A 21,679-nucleotide genomic window follows, 5' to 3' on the forward strand; every position below is an offset into this window, starting at 1 on the left:
AGTGGCAAATGGAGGGGGAAATCAGCCCTGGGGTACACCTGCTGAGGGACAGAAAGATGGGACACCCCCCACATCCCAACCCTTGGATATGGTGACAGAGGCTGACTTTTACTCAGGGCCGGGCACTGCTCCCCTGCATTGCCCCGACAATGACCCCACAGAGGAGGCACTGTTATCACCCCATTTCACAGATGGAGAAACCGAGGCTTCAGGAAGTGAAATACCTTTCTCAAGAACTCACAGTTATCACTGGAGAACCTGAATGATTCAGGAACCTGCCCCTTTAAGCCTAATATGAAATTTTGCGTCTTCAACCCTTCATAGTTCACAAAATATTTCTCTGTTTGATCTTATCTGACTCACCATTTGTTATGGGTTGAATTGTGTTCCATCCGCTCCCACCCCCTGCAAGTTTGCATGCATGCTAAGTCGCTTCGGTCGTGTCTGACTCTTGGCAACCCCGTGTACTTGTAGCCCACCAGTCTCCTCTGTCCATGGGGTTCTGCAGGCAAGAACACTGGAGTGAAGACCTCCTCCATTGGATCTCCCTGGCCCAGGGATCAAACCCGCATCTTTTACATCTCCTGCAATTAGCACATGGGCTCTTTATCACTAACGCTAACTGGGAAGCCCTCAAAGTCCTAACCTTACCCTGCTGCTGCTGCTAAGTCACTTCAGTCGTGTCCGACTCTGTGTGACCCCATAGATGGAAGCCCACCAGGCTCCGCCGTCCCTGGGATTCTCCAGGCAAGAACACTGGAGTGGGTTGCCATTTCCTTCTCCAATGTGTGAAAGTGAAAAGTGAAAGTGAAGTCGCTCAGTCGTGTCGGACTAGTAGTGACCCCACGGACTGCAGCCCACCAGGCTCCTCTGTCCATGCGATTTTCTAGGCAAGAGTACTGGAGTGGGTTGCCATTGCCTTCTCCGGTATATGGAATATACAATGGAATATTGTATAGATACACAATTGAATACTACTTATTATAAAACAATGAAATTTTGCCATTTGCAACAACATGGATGGACTGGGACTGTGTCATACTTAGTGACATAAGTCAGAGAAAGACACATGCTGTATAATATAACTTGTATGTGGAACCTAAAAAGTTAAACGATCTAATCAATATAACAAAAGGTGCAAAGAGACTCATGGATACAGAGAACAAACCAGCAGTTACAGTTGGAGAGGGAAGGGAAAGGGGCAACACAGGGAGAGGATTAGGGGTACAAACTACTGTGTAGAAAATAATTATGCTACAAGGAGACATTGCACAGTAGAAAGAAGACAGCCAATATCTTCTAATACTATAAATGGAATATAACCTTCAAAAATTGTGAATCATTACGGTTTACACATAAAACATATGATGTTGTAAACAAACTATACCTCAATAAAAATAAATTGGACCACCACTGTGGAAAACAGGAAAGAGATGCCTCAAAAAATTAAAAATAAAACTACCATATGATCCAGCAATTCCACTCCTGGGTATTTGCTGCTGCTGCTGCTGCTGCTAAGTCGCTTCCGTCAGACTTTGTTTTTTTGGGCTCCAAAATCACTGCAGATGCTGATTGCAGCCATGAAATTAAAAGACGCTTGCTCCTTGGAAGGAAAGTTATGACCAACCTTGATAGTATATTAAAAAGCAGAGACATTACTTTGCCAACCAAGGTCCGTCTAGTCAAGGCAATGGTTTTTCCCGTGGTCATGTATGGATGTGAGAGTTGGACTGTGAAGAAAGCTGATCGCCGAAGAATCGGTGCTTTTGAACTGTGGTGTTGGAGAAGACTCTTGAGAGTCCCTTATACTGCAAGGAGATCCAACCAGTCCATTCTAAGGGAGATCAATCCTGGATGTTCATTGGAGGGACTGATGCTAAAGCTGAAACTGCAATACTTTGGCCACCTCATGCGACGAGTTGACTCACTGGAAAAGACTCTGATGCTGGGAAAGGTTGGGGGCGGGAGGAGAAGGGGACGACAGAGAATGAGATGGCTGGATGGCATCACCGACTCTGTGGACATGAGTTTGAGTGTACTCCGGGAGTTGGTGATGGACAGGGAGGCCTGGCGTGCTGTGATTCATGGGGTCGCGGAGAGTCGGACACGACTGAGCGACTGAACTGAACTGAACTGAACTGAATATTCCATTGTCCCTGTACACCATATCTTCTTTATCCATTCATCTATTTGGGGGCATTAAGTTTCACTCCATACCTGGGCTATTAAAAATGATGCTGCAACAAAAAGAGAGGTGCAGAAAAGTTTCTAATCAGTGTTTTCATTTTCTTCAGATAAATGGCAACCCACTCCAGTGTTCTTGCCTGGAGAATCCCAGGGATGGGGGAGCCTGGTGGGCTATCATCTATGGGGTCGCACAGAGTCAGATACAACCTTACCCTAGGACCTCACAATGTGACCTTGTTTGAAAACAGGGTTGCTGAAAATGAAATTAGTAGGGTTCACCCTGGAGCAGGGTGGGCCTGCATCCAATATGACTGATGTCCTTAGAAGAATGGGAAATGTAGACAGAAAACCCTGTGTGAAAAGGAAGGCAGAGAGGGACGATGATGCTTCCACAAGCCAAGAAATACCAAAGACGGCTAGCATACCACCAGACATGGGGTGAGAGGCCCGGAACAGCCTCCCTAACAACACTCAGAGGAAACTAATTCTGTTGACACATGGATTTCCGACTTTTGGCCCCCAGACCTAGGAGACAGTAAATGTCTGTTGTTATTCGGTTAGGGATACTTTGTTATGCCAGCTCTAAGAAACAAATATATAACTCTTCTGAGAAATAGGGTCAGTTGTTCCTATTTTATTTTATTAAAATTTTTTTTTATTTAAAAAATTTTGGATATACCACGCAGCGTGTAGGATCTTAGTTCCTTGGCCAGGGATTAAGCCTGTACTCCATGCAGTGGAAACAGGGCGTCTTAACCAGTGGACCACCAGGTAAGCCCCCAGTTGCCCCTGTTTTATAGGTGAGGAAAAGGAGACTCAGAGAAAAGAAGTGTTACAGGCCAAACAGCCAAGAAGTGGAGAGGGTCAAGAAACCCAGTGTGTTTGTTTACTGTCCCAAAGCTTATCACATTTGATTGGTGCTGCTCTCGCATATTATAATATGAAATTTAAAGGCACTTGCTCCTTGGAAAAAAATCTATGACCAACCTAGACAAACCCTAGTGTTAAAAAGCAGAGACATTACTTTGCCAGCAAAGGTCTGTATACTATGGTTTTTCCAGTAGTCATGTATGGATGAATGTTGAACTATAAAGAAAGTTGAGTTTGGAAGAATTGATGCTTTTGGACTATGGTTTGGAGAAGACTCTTGAGAGTCCCTTGGACTGCAAGGAGATCAAATCAATCAATCCTAAAGGAAATCAGTCCTGAATATTCTTTGGAAGGACTGATGCTGAAGCTGAAGCTCTAATACTTTGGGCAACTGATGCAAAGAACTGACTCATAAGAAAAGACCCTGATGCTGAGAAAGATTGAGGGCAGGATGAGAAGGGGACGACAGAGGATGAGATGGTTGGATGGCATCACTGACTCAATGGACATGAGTTTGAGGAAGCTCTGGGAGTTGGTGAAGGACAGGGAAGCCTGGTGTGCTGCAGTCAGTCCATGGGATCGCAAAGAGTAGGACATGACTGAGCGGCTGAACAACATATTGGCAGAGTGCTTTACAGTTTGCAAGGATTCAACATATATCCGTCGATGGCACAAGAACCACAAAATCCTTTGCAATTATGGGGAACGTGGTAGCAGCCCCATTTCCAGTGGAGGAAAAGGATGCTTAGGGAGGAGGATGGATTTCAGAAGGTGAAACTGAAATCAACATCCACAGTGTGTTCACCTGCTGTGGTATGACCTTTATTCCTTCATTCCTTGATTTAGATGTCTGTTCTCCTGCTCACATGATCCTGGTCTGAAGAACAGTTATTTATCCCTCTTCTCTGGTCTAGCAAATAGGCCAGAATCTGTAATGAACACATCGGGACAGATACCTTGAAAAATGTTTGAAAACAGTCCTTTTGGAAAATATTTGAAAACAGTCCTTTGATGCCATCTTGCAAGTAAGACATGTACCCTGATTCCCCCACCTCCTAGGAAGGCAAGCAGAAGCAAACAGCCATGTTCCTGTCCAGCCTCTGGAAGCAGCAGAATCTCGTCCAGGTCTTGGAATAACACAGCAAAGAACAGCCTACACTGACTCCATCCCCGGCTCGCGAGGAAATCCAGTTCTGTGACTCGTTTTCAGCTAGACAACAAGCGTGAAGGTGGGAGCAATCATTTCCTTCACAACAGACGTGTATTCAGAGCTGAGCTCCCAGACCTCTTAACAGGGAGCCCCGGACTGCAAATGAAGCTAATCCTGCAACACACTGGGGACTCTGGCGGAGATAAATTTGTGTGGCTGGGGCCTGAGCGGCAGGGGCTGCACCACTGGTGGATGCCAACCTGCCCTGAGGCCCCTGGCACCTTCTGCACAGAGCATCCTTGCTTGATCCCTTGTCTGAGCGTCCCTGACTGCAAAGACCACGACCCCATGGGGAACATACTTGCAACAGCGCTGTAATAACAGCTTGCCAGCTCTGACTGGCCATCCAGCTTTGGGTGCAGCACCTTTTGGTTCCACCAAACTGACGGAAGGTACCGTTATCTTCACAGGAGACTGTCTGTGAGCATGTCAGTGAGGGCGGCTAACCCCTGGGACCTGAAAGGACGGGTTCCTAAGTGCGGGCTGGGGTCAGGGCAAGGTTCGGGGATGTTGGGGGTGTTTTTGCAGAGGAGTCAACAGTGCCCCTGAGTCTTGACTGGTGAGCAGGAATTTTGCAGAAGGACAAAGAATATGGGAGGGCATGGCAGGTTGAGATAAGAGGAGGGATGAAAGCAAGGAGGCAACAGAGACTTGGGTCTCTGAAGAAGCACCATGGTCCCGGGGGCTGGAGTGATGGGGCAGCTGAGCGGTTGGTGGGGATTTGTCCCTACCCCGCCTCCTCCCGAGGCCGGCCTTTCTGGCCTCCCCATCTCTGCATTCCGCCCAGTGCATGCTTTTCAAGATTTGGATTCTCCCAGCTCCATCTCTCTCTAGCTTCCAGACCCTTCTCCGGGCAGAGGTGCGCACCTGGTCACACTCCCATCCAGCTCCACCCCTTGAGGGCTCACCTCCCACTCATGTAATTATCTAACTGCTCCTCTCAGCTTTCAGAGCCTGGCCCCTGTTAAGGATCTGTTGAACGAATGGCATGCTGATTTCCAATTGTTGTTATGGCACATCACCACAAACTCACAGCTTCACACAACGCAAATGTACTCTTCTAAGGTTCTGCAGGTCAGAAGCTTGAAATCGGCCAAATGCATAGAAACCAAGGCGTCTGCAGGACTGGGTCCTTCTGGAGGCCTGGGCTTCCCTGTCCTTTCCGGTTTCTAGGAACCACCTGCCCTCCCTGGCTTGTGTTCCCACATCACATGGCCTTTCCCCGCTCTGCTTCCTTGCTCAAGTCTCCTCCGACTCCCCTGAGGAGGACTCTCGGGATGGGAACAGTCTCTCCCAAACAGTCCAGGGAAGGCTCCTCATTGCAAAACCCTTAATTTCATCACATGAGCAGGGTCCCGTTGGTACATAAGGGAGAATACTCAAAGACTTCGGGGACTAGGATGTGGACATCTTGAAGGGGCTGTTATTCACCTTGCCACGGATGAGGATGCTAACTCAGGGGGCTTGATCTGCTGGACAACTAGAGTGGTGTGAAAGCAGGTGTATGGCAGCGCTGGGGCGCATGGTGGTGCTGGCACATGTGACGTGCAGAAAACCTGTCAGGTAGGACTTCTGTGGTGGCTCAGATGGCAGAGCGTCTGCCTACAATGCGGGGGACCCAGGTTCAAGCCCTGGGTTGGGAAGATCTCCTGGAGAAGGAAATGGCAACCTACTCCAGTATTCTTGCTGGAAAATCCCATGGACAGAGGTAGGCTCCTCCATCCATGGTGTTGCAAAGAGTTGGACACGACTGAGCGACTTCACTTTCACTTTCAAACCTGTGAGCAGGGCATGCCAGGAGAATGGGTGTGGAAATTGGAAAGTTGTGCATGGGTGACTGAACTGTTAAACTGAACAGTCTAGGGTTTCACTTGAAAGAAAGGGGGATGTGCTTCAAAAAAAAAAAAGTGTAAAGTACATAAAGCAAACATACTGGTTACTTCTGTGGCCTTGGTTTCCTTACCTAAAAACTGGGAGGATGGGCTAGGCTGAATGTCTGGTTCCATCAGGCCACGCAGCTAGGATGTTTGTAAGGACCGAGGCCAGGGATCTGACTCCCCAAACTGTACCTCTTTCCCTTCTCTTGCCCTCTTACCCAGTCCTTAAATAGCCCTGCTCTCCCCCCTGCTGTGTGTGTCTGTACTGAGATACATTTTACACGCCACACGATTCATTCAGAGGGTGCAGAGCAATGGTTTTCGGTATCTTCACAGGGCTGTACAACTGTCATCAACTTTAGAACATGCTTATCTCTCTAAACAGAAATGCCCCCGAGCCCATGGCAGCCCATGACCTACTTTCTAAGCAGCCCTTCTGTGGGTCCTGCTCCTCCTGGCTATCTGCCAGTCCTTTATTCTGCTCAGTGCCAAATGGGAGGCGTACGCTGGCTGTCAGCCTGTCCTACCCACGCATTCACTTCCTGACCCTCTGCCTTCAGACTTCTGCCCACATCATTCTATTGAAAGGCTTTCTGAAAGGTCAACAATGACCCCTGGGCCAGATTCAAAGGCTTTTCCTCGGTACCTCCCAGCTGGTCAGCAGTCTGGACACTAAGGACCTGCCGACGGTCATGGTGGTCCCTTTACTGGCCCCCACGCCCTCCCCTGCCTGGGATGCCTCATCTTTTACAGGCAGTGTGAAGGGTGGGGAAGGGGTTCTGGCCTTACCCTCTTCCTTCTTCGGTAGAAGCTAATGCCTGTGATCTGAATGCCAGCTTCACCACACACCAGCCATGTGAGCCTGGGCAGCTTACGTCATCTAAGCCCCCTTTCCTAATTATTGGTGTCTCAGGAAGAGTAACAGTACCCACCCCTTGGGGTTCTCGTGAGGATTAAATGGGTTAATTCATGGAAAGTGCTTGCTTGGAGAACTGCTAGGGACATTTGTAGTTGTTTAGTCGCTCAGTCGTGTCCAACTCTTTGTGACCGACCCCCTGGACTGTAGCCTGCCGGGCTTCTGACTGTCCATGGGATTTCCCAGGCCACTGGGCACATACAAACATGATATGATAAGTGTTTGTTAATGTTATTTTGCTACTTCTTTTATTCAATGAGTTTATTCATAGTCATTTTTTTCCAATAACTTCTATGCATTGGACTTCCCTGGGGTTCAGATTTCCATTAAATTCAATTATAAGCAAGGACTCTGGGCATGGATAGCTCCCCACAAAGCCTCACTTCTGCAACCTATAAGATGAGGATCATAGTAGCTGGGTCTTAGGCTTGTTGCATGCTCAGTCTCTTGCTTAGTTGTGTCCAACTCTTTTGCAACCCCACGGACTGTAGCCCACCAGGTTCCTCTGTCATAGGGTTTTCCAGGCAAGAATAGTGGAGTGAGTTGCCATTTCTTTCTCCAGGGGATAATCCCTATCCAGGGATCAAGGGACATGTCTCCTGCACTGGTAGGATGATTCTTTACCACTGTGCCACCTGGGAAGCTTAGGGATTTTGGAGAATTTAAGTAAGTTAATCCATGCAAAACCCCATGGAGTATACAGTCCATGGAATTCTCCAGGCCAGAATACTGGCATTAGCCTATCCCTTCTCCAGGGGATCTTCCCATCCCAGGGATTGAACTCAAGTCTCCTGAATTGCAGGCGGATTCTTTACCAGCTGAGCCACCAGGGAAGCCCCAGAACAATGCCTGGAATGTAGTAAACCCTCTAGAAATGTCAGTAGTAGTGGTTGTTGTAATTATCCAGCCTTTATCTCTCAAGTTCAGGTGCGTTTGACTTGCCCATGGACATCACTTGCTGTTCTACCATCACTTTAAACCAAACCCACATCTGAGCTCATTTTTTCACAGCAGCTTCCATCACTACTAACTCGAATCACACTGCTAGCAAGCTCAGTCCTGGTTTCCCATATCGACTGATCATTGGTCATCTTGCTTCCCCTTTGTCCTTTGTATCGGCTTTCCATCCTTCCCAATGACTCAGATTCGCTCATTCTCTCCCATCCCACAGCTTCCACTTTTGTCTGGGGCTTGTCCACCCAAGTGTAAAAACTTGCAGTTACCTCCTGCCTACCCCCAGTCCGTCCTCCAAACCAATGTGTACATGACATACATACATTAACTGCTTTAAGATGATGCTTCTAAGCACTCTCCCTACACCCGACTGGGCCTCTGAAGGAGCTCCTAAATCTTTTTACTTATTTATTTTTGGCTGCGTGCGGTCTGTGTTGCTGCATGAGGGCTTTCTCTAGTTGCAGCGAGTGGGGGCCACTCTGTGTGGAGCGGGGGCTTCTCATTGTGGTGGCTTCTCCTGTTTCGGAGCACAGGCTCTAGGGCCCTCAGGCTTCAGTAGTTTCGGCACACCGACTCAGCAGTTGTGGTGCATGGGCTCAGTTGCCTTACACACGTGGGACTTCCAAGACCAGGGATCGAACCCATGTCCCCTGCATTGACAGGCGGATTCTTAACTACTGGACAACCAGGGAAGTCCCAGGAGCTTGTAAATCTTTAAAAGAGGTCTCCACCAGCCAACTGCCCTGGGACTTTCCGTGGTTTCTTCTTCAGTCTTTGCCTCTCGGTTTTGGCTTGGGTATCTGTTTCAGATAATTGGCTTCATCCTTTCTTACCTTCCCAGTCTGGTGTTGGAGTTGAAGTCTGGGAGTTCTTTAAAAGTGACAACCACACCCTCACCCATCCTTGTCTCTTGAGCCATTCCACCCTCCCTATCACTGGTTCAACAGTAATCTCCCTTTTATCATGTCAACCTCTTGCTCTGTGTCAGATACGGGTCCCTAATCAAACTCAGCATCACATTATTTTTCCTTCACTTATTCTTTTAGGCAGACCTCTATCTTTGTAGGTTTCATGATGTCATAGAATGAAAGACACATGTATAATTAAGCCACAGCTAATAACATGAAGGGGAAAGTGCAGGGGACCCATAATGAGAGATTGGAGCACTTAAATCAAATAAATGACTGCATTTGGGCAGTGAACTTCACTATAGCCAAGGCAAAGAGAAATATACAAGGAAGGGCATAATTAACATAATTTACTAAAAGTAATCATACCAGATTGCTGGGGAAACAAATTCCCTTCCTACCTTGAAACAGGAGGATGACATCATCTCATAGACCAGCTCCAGGAGAATTTCTGCAGTGATGGGAATGTCCTTCCATCTCTGCATGGTCCAATATCGTAGCCACTGGCCACATGCAATTACTGACCACTTGAAATGTGGCCAAGGAACTGAATTTTTCATTTGACTTAATTAAATTAAATTTGGATAGCTACCTGTGGCTAATGGTACCGTAATTAGAGTGTAATCACAGACTTATATGTAAATAATGTTATAAAATATCTTTAATGGAATATTATAAAATTGTCAAGACCTTCCTGCAACCCTGTATCTGTTTGGTAGGGCTGCCATGACAACATATTGCAGACTTGGAGATGGTATCAAATAACAGAAATGTATTTTCTCAAATCCTGGAGGCTGGAAGTCCAAGATCAAGGTGTCGGTGGGGTTGGATTCATTCTAGGCCTCTTTCCTGGGCTTGCAGATGGCCATCTTTTCATGAGATCATGTTCTCACGTAGTCTTTATGCAAACATCCCCAATGTCTCTCTTCAGCCTAATCTCTCTTCTTGTAAGGATACCAGTTGGATTGTATTCAGTTCAGTTCAGTCGCTCAGTCGTGTCCGACTCTCTGCGACCCCATGAATCACAGCACTCCAGGCCTCCCTGTCTATCACCAACTCCTGGAGTTCACTTAGGGTTACTCAAAGGCCTCATTTTAATTATCTCTTTAAAAGGCCTGTCTCTAAATACAGTCATATTCTGTGGTACTGGGATTTGGGGCTTTAACATGTGAATTTCAGGGAGTACACAATTCAGCTCATAACAGTTTCCTTTGTGTGCTATTAAATACCAGACAGGTAAAGGCATTTGTGATCAGAAGCCATAGCTGTACACTCCAGGTGTGTATCTTTCTCATGCCACACTTGGGGCCAAGATGTGCTTCCAGGAATTGAGACATGAAATGATGTCATATTCCTTAGGCCACAGTCTCTAAATAACAATCTTCTCACCCAGAATGTCAACTCATTCTCCTTTAAAGTCATGTCCGACTCTTTGTGACTCCCTGGACTATAGCCTACCAGGCTCCTCCATCCATGGGATTTTCCAGGCAAGAATACTGGAGTGAGTTGCCATTTCTTTCTCCAGGAGATCTTCCCAACCCAGAGACTGAACCTGGATTTCTCGCATTGTAGGCAGACACTTTACCATCTGAGCCTGGCAGCAAAGGCAAGGCAAGTTCAAACCCAAGATTTGAACTCCATTGAGCAGATCAGTCTTATTTCCCCTCATCCTTTGTTCTCGTTCCTCTGCTTTGTTCAGACTTCTCTACCCCAGGTTCCCCATACTCATTCCCACTTCTCTGATTTTGTTCACACTGTCCCTCCTGCTGGCAATACTTTGTTTTTATTAACCCCAACATCATCCTAAGAATCTATATTCTGCTAATCTTAGCCAAGACCTAACTCATTCTTAAAACCATCTCAGAACATTCATTCTTCCTTAACACCATTCTCTTCTGTTTTCAAATCCAGTCACACTTGAAACTGACATCCCCAAATTGAAAATGCAGCTCTTCTGTTTGATAGGTCTTAGGGATTGTCTCAGGAATGAAATCACAAATGTAAGGGTCAGAGAACAAGTGACCTATCCCTTCTGTAGATGTGACATCTTAATACAGTATGAGCACACAGTAGGTGCCCAATAATGTCTCTGCTGCTTGATTGACAGATGCATTTTTTTCTCCCTTTCCCATCTCTGATCTGTTTTTCCAGTTTTATGTACAGCTGCACTTTTAGTATCTGGAGCCAAACCTGAGGCTGTAGCATATCACCCAAGCTGTGTATAACATTTACAATAAAGTTGAAGATGGATGGCTAAAAAGGAACCCTAATCATCTCTGATATTATTAAATCCTCTAGTTTGAGTTCTCAGAGAGCCCAAGAAAATTTTCTTTTAATCTCCATGGGCTTTCTGTTCCATAGATGAAGTTATAGAGCTGGCCTGAGAAGTAATTTTGTGAACTCATTTACCAAAGGGGATCGGGGAGACTCACTGTAGTCATCCTTCAGAGGTTTGCAAGTAATAAGCATGCTCTGTTCTCTTCAAGCCCAGAAGAGCTGTGTGGGCTTGATAAATAGCCAAGCTTGGCCCAAGTGCAGCTTCTAAAATGCTGTCTGTAAATACTGCTGAAGAGAACCATCAAAAAGTTGGTGGGTGTTGCTGATGAGTGACTGTGGGTGCTTTTGTTAGCAAACAGGGCAGCAGCCATCTCTCTCCACTCCGTGAATGACTAGCCTGCTACAGGGACTATAATTTCTTTGTTTTCCTGGTGACTGCCTTAACCAATATGACGTCTTTGATTTTTTTTTAATCAAATCGAATTAATTAGTCATTTTTGGCTATGCTGGTTCTTCACTGTTGCACGGGCTTTTCTCTAATTGTGGTACTCCGGCTTCTCACTGCAGGGGCTTCTCTTGTTGTGGAGCACAGACTCTAGGGCACACGGGCTTCAGTGGTTACAGCTCCTGGACTCTAGAGCACAGGCTCAATAGTTGTGGTGCAAGGGCTTATTTGCTCCGAGGCGTATGGGATCTTTGAGCAGGGTTTGAACCTGAATCTCCTGCATTGACAGGTGAATTCTTTACCACTGAGCCACCAGGGAAGCCTCAATACAGCTTCTTATAGAGTGGTGGTTCTCAAATAGGTAAGGTTTTGCCTTCTCCCCATCCTTCCTGGGGAACATTTGGCAATGGCTGGAAATAGTTTTTATTGTCAGAGTTGGCAGTGGGGGCGGGGTACTATTGGTTTAGTGGGAGCAAGTTCAGTTCAGTTCAGTCGCTCAGTCGTGTCTGACTCTTTGCGACCCTATGAATCACAGCACGCCAGGCCTCCCTGTCCATCACCAACTCCCGGAGTTCACTCAAACTCATGTCCATCGAGCTGGTGATGCCATCTTATTCTCTGTCGTCCCTGTCTCCTCCCGCCCCCAATCACTCCCAGCATCAGAGCAAAACCACCCCCAAAGGGGTGAAAATTGGTTCTTAGAGGACTTTTTAAAAAGTCTTATACTTTGAATATGTGTAAAGCACAAATATACAAACAGGACATAGACAGATGATAGGTGGGTGGGTAGGTAGATGGTATATCTATGGGACTAAAGTTTCACAGAGGAGGTTGATTAAGAAAAAAGTATTTTAAAAAAACTCCATATGGGACAATAATTTTAAAAGGTTGAAAAGACTGCTTTGTAGAAACTTCTCCCCCCCTACTCCATTTACTTGCCAACATATACCCTAATTTATTCCTTCCAGAACTTACTGCAGTTGGAGAATAGCCTACTTACTTTTGTTCACTTGAGTTTTTCTTTTTTTTTGGGGGGGGGTTATTTTTTAAATTATAAAGGTATGATAACACATTTACAGGAGACTTGGAAAATATGGAGCAAGGTTACATATAGTTCCACTATTTACAATTATTTTTTAAGTAGATAAATTAATATTTTTAGTTGGTGTTTCAATATCAAACTCTCAAAAATTAATAGAAAAATAGAAGGATATAGTAGACCTGAAAAGCACTATGGATCAATTCAACATAACTCAGATTTATACAGTTTTCACACAACAGTAGGATATAAATTCTATTCAAGTTCCCATAGGCTATACACTAGGAAACATTGGAACATATCCAGGGACATAAAACAAGGTGCAAACATGTCATGTCTAAAGGTATCACTTGAGTTTTTCTGCCCCATCCCTCTGAAAGTGAGCTTGAAACTGAGGGACCTTGGCCATCTGCTTGCCACTGTGACCCCCAACAATGCATAGTGTTGGGCATGTAGTTGTTATTCAGTTCACATTTGGTGATTCAAGTGCATTGTAACCAAGGAATGATTTCCAATACCAGACCAAGGACCCATTGGATCAATCAGACCCCTTTTCAATTTTAAGCCTCACTTCAATGCTACCGGATTTGTTGGATCCCTTTTGGAAACTCAGTTGAAGTCCCCTTCTTTGCTCCACGGTCAAGTTAATCTCTTATACCTGGTCTCAACTAGCCCAAGTTTACTCTTCTCCCCGACCTCTGAGACCAGTCATTCTGCAGTCTAGCCCTTTTTTCTTCCAATGAGAGACCACAGTGAATACCATACAGATGTCTGACCCATTAAATTAAAACATTTTCAAGAAAAATATAGCCATAGGCTAAGGACTGATGCTGAAGCTGAAGCTCCAATACTTTGGCCACCTCATGCGAAGAGTTGACTCACTGGAAAAGACTCTGATGCTGGGAGGGATTGGGGGCAGGAGGAGAAGGGGATGACAGAGAATGAGATGGCTGGATGGCATCATCGACTCGATGGACATGAGTTTGAGTGAACTCCAGGAGTTGGTGATGGACAGGGAGGCCTGGCGTGCTGCGATTCATGGGGTCGCAAAGAGTTGGACACGACTGAGCCACTGAACTGAACTGAACCATCTTGGAAGCTTCACAGCAGAGGAAATGTATGATCATGATTTGACTTGGCAGTCAATGGAATTACAGTGAGCATGGGCAGCAGAAAAAGACTGGAGGGAAGTAAACCAAAACATCAACAGTGTCACCCTTCTCTGGAATGTGGATTTTCAGTTTATTGTTTGCTATGGTTTTGGCTAATTTAGGAGTTTCTTATAATAAGCACGCATTTCTTTTACCATAAAAGAGAAGGGGTTTTGGTGGCTGGGTTTTTTAAGCACCATTTATGATATTGCCATGTCAAGGAGGCATATAGAGGCTTGATCCACGGATCCAGGACTGGTTCTATTTGATTACATGGTGATTTCCGCAAAAATATTTTGGGTGGGAGAGATTTCTGTGCTCAGGAAAGCCACTGGATTTTGGCAACCTAGTCCACTAGGCAAACAGCACCAAGTTTCATGCCAGGATGACGGCTACTATTTGTCCCACAGAATATTTTATATTTGTTAGATTTTTCATAAGTGTCCATGATTCCCCCAAAATATAAGACCTTCATTCATGCTATATGCAAAAAACAGCCACACAAACAAAAGAACACAAGCCCACACCTTTTACAGTATTTTCCAAGGGCTTCTTGGCTGCCTGAAGCCAAGCTCATGACATCCGGACCAAGGACGATTTCTTAATGAAATGTCTCTTGAAGCCTAGACCACATTTCTTCATGTCTTCCTCACGGGTAGCTCCCATGACTGGCTTCCTAAATATCCAAAACCACTCCTGTCCTGAAGAATTTTCTAGATACTCCCTCCTCCTAGCCCATCTCTCCTGAACCATTGCAGCCAGTTCACACTTCAGTATTTGAGGAGTTCTTGTTTTGTGTGATCAAGGAATGCTTTCAAATACTAGAACTTCGGCAGATCAGTTAATAAAAAGACTCAAACACTAGATCCCTCAATTCATGAATAATTACAGTGCCCAGGGTGAAGCTAACAATGTCTGGAAGGGGATCCAGTCACCCGCGCTTGGCACACAAATTATCTCAGCTCTGAGTCATCGTCTGCTCTGACCTCGGTCTCATAACCGGCAAGTGAGGATGTAATTGATGCTGTAACAATGTACATGCTCTCTTGGAGTCAAGGCGAATCATACATACCCATCAAATTTGGTGACATACTGGGAAAGGTTCATGGCACAAGAGGCATACTGACACACGTGGTTTAAGAACCACTATGAAACTTAAAGTATATCTTACATTCATAGCACTCCATGCTCTAGAACAATGATGTTTAGGATCCTCATTTAAAACAAACAAACAAACCTTGGGGGTAAGAATCCCTTAATAAAAGATTGGATCTGGCTACCCAAATCTGCCAGAATTAAAAGGAAGAGACTATCTTCTGGGGGAAACATCATCCTTACCTCCTCCAGGGCCCATAGAGAGTCTACCACGGGCTTGATCTTCTTCTGGTTGTAGAGTGCAATGAGCTTGTCCACCACTCCCCGAATGAGGCCAGCACGGCCCTGTTTGAAGAGCAGGTTTAGAAGGGAAAACCCAGCGATGACTTTGTTCTCTTCGTATAGCTTGATGGGGTTCACCTTCTCGACTTGCCACCACTGGAAAGAGAGAAGGTGTGGGTGACAAGGAGTCAGTGTTGGGCAGGCTGGGGGGATTCCAGTTGGCCAGAGGTACCTCTGGCTGGTGTATTTCTGTAAGCGCCTCCTAGGCTGGGCGCTGCCATGCGTGCTCAGCGATGCTTCTAAGATGCTCAGGATCTAGGTTGGGGACAGCCCCTTACGAAGACGGCTCCTAGGCCACATGTGACCAGAATGCTGAGTCACACAGTTGGAATCGTGATCTGGAGCTGGATTCTGCCTGACACTCTGCTCCCAGTTACTCTCCAGGCTTCATTTTTCTCAGTGACGGACCATGGCAGGATACTGCCTCTGAGATTTCCTGGGAGAATTCAGCCTAAAGCACTTGGCTTAGTGGATGGTGGTGGTGGTGGTGATGGGCTGGTGAAGGGAGCAGGGTGGCAGAGAAGTCCAAGCGAGGTGCGGGTGCGGTGGGGTGCCTGCGGAAGCAGCTTTCCTTGCGGGGGACAGCAGCAAGGCTGGGGCGGTGGGGGGTGAGCTGTCAGAAAACACCAGATAAAGAAGAGAAGTGTAACACAGGAAGAAGGAACAGCGTGATGGAGTGATGAAGCCAGAGTGTTGGGACTAAATTGGTGGTTCTCAGCTAAGGGCAGTTTTACCCTCCCCGCTCCCAAAGGACATTTGGTAAATGTTTGGGGATTTTTTTTTGGTTGTGATAACTCAAGGCAGGGAATGAACTGGCATCTACTGGGAAGAAGCCAGTGTGTGCATGATCACTCGGGTCTAACTCTTTACTATCCCTTGGACTATAGCCCGCCAGCCTCCTCTGTCCATGGAATTTTCTAGGCAAGAATGCTGCAGTAGATTACTGGAGTATTTCCTACTCCAGGGATCTTCCCAACCCAGGGGTAAAACCCATCTCTTGCATCTCCTGCATTGGCAGGTGGATTCTTTACCACTGCACCATCTGGGAACTGGGAAAAAGCCAGGGATGTTGCTAAAAACTTTGCAATACACAGGGCAGGTCCTTGAGACAAAATTATCCATCCCCAAACGTTACTAGCACTAAGGGCCTAAGTGGGAAGCCCACATCTGACAAGCACAGCTGCCTTATTTCCCGTCTCTTGTCTTCCTCTTTAGGCATGAAAAATAAGTGAGTGAAAATGAAAGTTACTCAGTCGTGTCTGACTCTTTGCAAACCCATGTACTATACAGTCCATGGAATTCTCCAGGCCAGAATACTGGACTGGGTAGCCTATCCCTTCTCCAGCGGATCTTCCTGACCCAGGGATCTAACCAGGGTCTCCTGCATTGCATGTGGATTCTTTACCAGCTGAGCTATCAGGGAAGCCATAAGTAGGAAAAATAAGTAGATAACCCATTAACAAACCACAGAAATATTTATCCAATTGCTTTTCTCTGTCTTGATTATGTCCCCTTTGGTTCTTGCTAGACTTTAGAAATTTGAAGTTCTAGTTTCCAGAGGACTCTAAGAGATTAAAATCGTTACTAGTTTAATACAGAAAGCAAAGAGCCATGTGATGGACACTTAGGAACATTTATAATTTAACATTTATTTTATGATTTGTTTCCTTTACATCCTGCCTCCTTCCAGGATTGAGGAAGCTCAAAAAAGTAAAATACCTTGGCTTTTTTAAAAAGTGGGGACATGAGATGGTTGGGAAATAAGTCTAAGAAAGATAGGTTGTCAACAGGGGTAAGGTTCACGCCCAACATTTTCACCAAAATACAGTCCCCAGGGGCCCCAGGGCCCGCTCTAGAAGAGACATGTATCTGGCCTGGGCTGCTTGCCACAAAAGCAGAGGCAGAGAAACAACTAATAACTTGATTCATTGTATATACATAGTGCTTCCAGCAGTGTTTGTGAAATGAAAGCTCACTGAATCTATAGTTGCCGCCCAGCCGTGGTTCAGTGAGTTCCAGAGTCCAATGCCTGGTTTTGAATCCCAGTTCTGTCGCTTACTAGCTGTGCAACTGTAAGCAAATCGCTTACCCTGTCTGTGTTCAGTTTCCCTTCCGGACCTCGCGGGATCGTCATGGGGAATACGTGTGTTAACACATACAAACGACTTAGCTCAGCATCTGGCACGCAGCATGTGGTCTCTGAGTATGAAATCTTTTTATCATCACAAGTTGGAGAGATAGTTTGGATTGAGTCAGTAAGAGTTTTGGATCTGGAGTCAGACTGCTCTGGAAATGTTGACTTCAGTTGTTATTATCGTTACCCTTATGATCTAAAAACAAATGGCATGTGAACACAAACTCTGTAAGAGTTTTAAGTGGGAACATCATTAGGATAGCTGCGTGAGAAAGTCCTATATGATTCCAACTATGCCTTCGACTTCTAAGCTTTTCTCTAATGTACAGAAGAAAATGCCTTTCTAGAACCTTCCAGAACAAAGCCATCATTCCACTGCCTCAGCATGCCCTACCTTCAATTTGCTTCTAACTGACCAACTAATATTGAACCCGGCCTCTGAAAGGGAATGAACTTTGTTCTTGACCTCCAACTATAAAGCCTTCTGGTACTCAGAAGCCTTGCTCTGGGCAGGAGAGTCTTACCCTCCATCCTGGCTGCTTTTACAAGCGTCTTCATCGGACCTGGGCACACTGCAATTATTTCATTAACGCTGTGTGTTGTGATTGCGCATGTAGGGGAGAAAGGGAAAACACTTCTTACAATTGTATGTAATTTCAGAGCAATTTGGTTCCCCACAGCAGGCCGTCAGCATCACATTAATTACAGCCACAGCAATGAAACAGCTGCCAGGGACACAAAGCCTGTCTTCAGGGGACATGATCCAGACAGCATTCTTCATTAGCCTCCATTCTTGCTCCCCTGTTTATCCCATGGCTGCGTAATCCTTGACCTGAACTTTGAAGTTCAAATGCAAGCGGAGGCCCTTTCATTCCACTCTCAGGGCAGGAAGTATTGATCATTCCAGAATCAGGGGGCGTTAGGGGGTAAAGCCTTTGGCAATCAGAGCTGGCACTTTGAGGGCATCTGGACTCCTCCACAGTGTCGCGCTGACAGTAAATTCTGAGCCCCTTGCCCCGGCTTTGTCTGACCGCCCTGTTCACAGTGCCTCTCCCCATCCTGCTCTTTTTGTTGCCACACCCTGTCTTCATCTCGTTTAGAGATGTTCTGACAAGCGTCTTCTAATGCGTGTTACTGATTTCAGCTTGTCTCCCTCCCTCCCAAGGACGCTGAGTGCACCAGCCTCATTTGCTGCAGTACCCAGTGCTTGGCACAGCGCCGCAAACAGTAGGTGCTCAGAAGATGCTCACAGAGTGAGTGAGTCCATCAGCACCTCACTGGCTGCTGGGGAGGGGAGGGGAGAGGATGAAGGCAAGCTCTGATGAGACACAGCGGCTCCTTGTTGTGGGTGTGGGGGTAAAAATGTAGGTTCAAGTCCAAATTAGTTTAATTCTAGCAACCGTAGCTCTAGGTGGGAATGCAGACCTGAGTAGGTTTGTGATGCAGTGAATGGACCAGGAACGCAGCTTCTCGGTTGCAGACACAGTAACCACTGTATTCAGAACATGAGCATCTAAGCTAGTGGTTCACACACATGCCCCTATCAAAATACTGCCCCAGTAGCTTGTGAAAATTTGAGGTCCCATTGTATCTCCAAGCCAGTAGAATAAGGATACGGAGAAATGTCAGGCAGCCTTGGAGACCCGGTTAGAAAGTAGCCAAACTGAAAGGCTGGTCTCTGCGTGGACCAAACAAACTTCACTAATGCTAGGTTTATTCTTGACCAATGATTAAGAACACCAACAATCTTTGTTGAAATAAAAAAACAAAGTTTTCTGGAGTTTCTCTGACTCTCTCACCTCTCTGTTTCATTTGAAAAAAAGTGCCCCAAGCCACAGTCCTGACCATGTGTAATAAGCAGGGTGGGAACACAGGCTGTCTTGCAAACGAATGATGCAGATGAAAGACAAACAAGAGTTAGCCTATCAGGTCCACGTCCTTGGAAGAGCTCACAGCATGCCAAGCACCACACCACCCTCATACGTTAGCTGCACACGGATACTTACTGATTTTGCAAAGCTGAAGAAGCTCTTGGTCTCTCCAGTCACCATGTTGGATGAACCTGCAAAAGGAAGACTCTTAAGTCAAGCTCATGAAAATCAATCTCTTGGTTCACACGGAAGAATGGCAGTTGTTTGGCCCTGAACTGTCAAGAGCTTGAAAAGAAATTTAATTCAGCCTTGGAAAAGTGAGGGAAATGGAGGGGATGGGTGGTGTGTCAAGCCGACAATTCTAACTAAGTATCACTGGATCAAAGAGGAAGTAACATTTCTCAAGGCAACCATTTCATCACTTGGGAAAATTGGTCATGTGGCAAAAATGTGATTTAAGCCAACATTCTAAAAAGGGATGGGCTGGCAAAATGTCCTGTTGGTTCCGTCCTTGGAGACTGAGAAATGAACTCATTTGTGAGCTTCCTTTATGGTTTTAATTTGATTCCTCGGTGAGTGAGAGGCTTGGGGAGGTGGCACTGACTGGGCATTTAAGTGGTGGGAGAGGCAGGGCTGGGCTAGAATTTAGGTGATGGAAGTACAGGGTACAGAGCCACAGGTGAGGGTAAAGGCAGGTTCAGAAGTCAAGGAAATGGCGTGACTCAAACGTTACCTCCAAAGAGGTCTGGGCAGAAAGGAGAAAACCATTTGAGACCAAAGTTGTAGGTAACTGATCTTTGCTAGTGAGAACAAGTGATACTCAGAGGGAAGACAGGAAGCTGAGTTAGGGAAGCTTCCCTAAGATGCTTGTGCAGAAAGAAAAGACCCCCTCCTGAGTTCTGGGTTGGGTGGAGGGTGAGAGATATACAATATTGGTGCCTTTTCAACAAACCCTTTGCTTTGTCCCCACAGATTTGGGACTAAGATCTTCTCAGAGAACCAGTAAATGAAAAAAAAAAAAAACAATGTCTATCTTAAACTCACTTCTCTGGCATTGGTGAACTTGCTTCTCCTTTTATGGCATGGCTTTTATGGGATACAAACATCACAGCACTAGGCTTTGATGACTTGCTGCTGCTGCTGCTAAGTCACTTCAGTCGTGTCCGACTCTGTGTGACCCCATAGACGGAAGCCACCAAGTAATTGATATAATGAATTAAATACTTGTGATACGATCGAGTTATATTACACCAGAATGACATCGTGAAACTATGGCAAAAAAACAGAACTGGTACATGAGCAAGGTTGGATAAAACGTTCATCTGCATTTGACTCACATGTCAGTCATAGCCAATATCCATATACTGTACATTGACATTCATAGCTTTTCTTATCAAAATAAGAATCTTAATAATTTAAAAATTATGCATCTGCCTCCAAAAACTTTCAACTATTAATACATGGCCACTACTGATAATGCCAGAATACTCCAGCAATGAAAGCTTCTTCCTTCTCTTTCTGTCACAATGATCTGATGATGACAAAATGATGCTTGACCGCTTATACCTCTCACAGATCTCTTTTATAAACTTCTCAGCAAATAGTACAGAATTGAGTATTTTTTTCCTGAGTTATACAGAGCTAAGGCTCAATTTTCTACTCTATTCCCATGGAACAGAGTGCCAAAAATCTCACAGACTGGAGAACCCCAAGATCATATGCTTTGGAATGTGACATCTGGCTTCAGATATGTTTTTTTTTTTCCTTTGTGGAGACTAATGTTTAAATTGCTTTCTATGCCTATAACAAAGAGAAGGGGAAGGAGCAGAAAGAGGAGGTGGTGGTGGAGGAGGAAGACAAGGAGGCGAGGAAGAAGAAGAGGCAGAAAGGAGAAAGAGGAGGCTCTGGGGTCTCATTCTGCCGGAGGAAACCTCTCCCAAATGTCCTTCATACATCCCCCCAGACCCAAGAGCAAATAAGTGAGTGTAGAGGCAGACGTGGACTGCATCCCTTCAGAGCTTCTGTCTTGATTGGGGCACACAGGAGTAGTTTAGAGGAATGAAATTCTGTACTTTGCAACTTCGTCTTCAGTAAGGAAGATCTTCCCATTTATCCCCACCCCCACCACCACCTGCATCCTATCCACGCCTCTCCATCCTCCTGTGGGTCCTTTATTGCTTCATGTTTGCAACTTCTTGAAGCTATTAGTATTTCCCTCCTGTGCCACCTACTGTGGTCAGGTTCCATCTCATCACTGCCTTGGCTTGGCCTTGCTTTATTCCTTCTAGAATGAGACATGCTCATAGGATAATAGTGCAGTAGGCACTTTTATAATCGAAAACAATGAATGGCCATAGCAATATTATAGAAAACATGAAAAAGTTGAGACCACCCCCATCTTAT

General features: G+C 45.7%; 1 protein-coding gene across 3 annotated transcripts in view; it reads right to left on the bottom strand.

Moving 5' to 3' along the window:
• Positions 1–21,679, bottom strand: part of VAT1L (vesicle amine transport 1 like) — a 173,901-nt gene that overhangs the window by 67,078 nt on the left and 85,144 nt on the right. For all 3 annotated transcript variants that reach the window (XM_055413082.2, XM_055413081.2, XM_055413083.2), the window contains exons 6-7: positions 19,412–19,467; positions 15,173–15,367 (exon numbers count right to left, since the gene is read on the bottom strand). In XM_055413082.2, the coding sequence (XP_055269057.2) occupies positions 15,173–15,367; positions 19,412–19,467 (251 nt within the window). The remainder of the gene's footprint in view (positions 1–15,172; positions 15,368–19,411; positions 19,468–21,679) is intronic.

Source organism: Moschus berezovskii, chromosome 22, assembly GCF_049115385.1.
Source record: "Moschus berezovskii isolate FMDL1 chromosome 22, NW_MosBer_1.0, whole genome shotgun sequence".
NCBI classification, from domain to species: Eukaryota; Metazoa; Chordata; class Mammalia; order Artiodactyla; family Moschidae; genus Moschus; species Moschus berezovskii.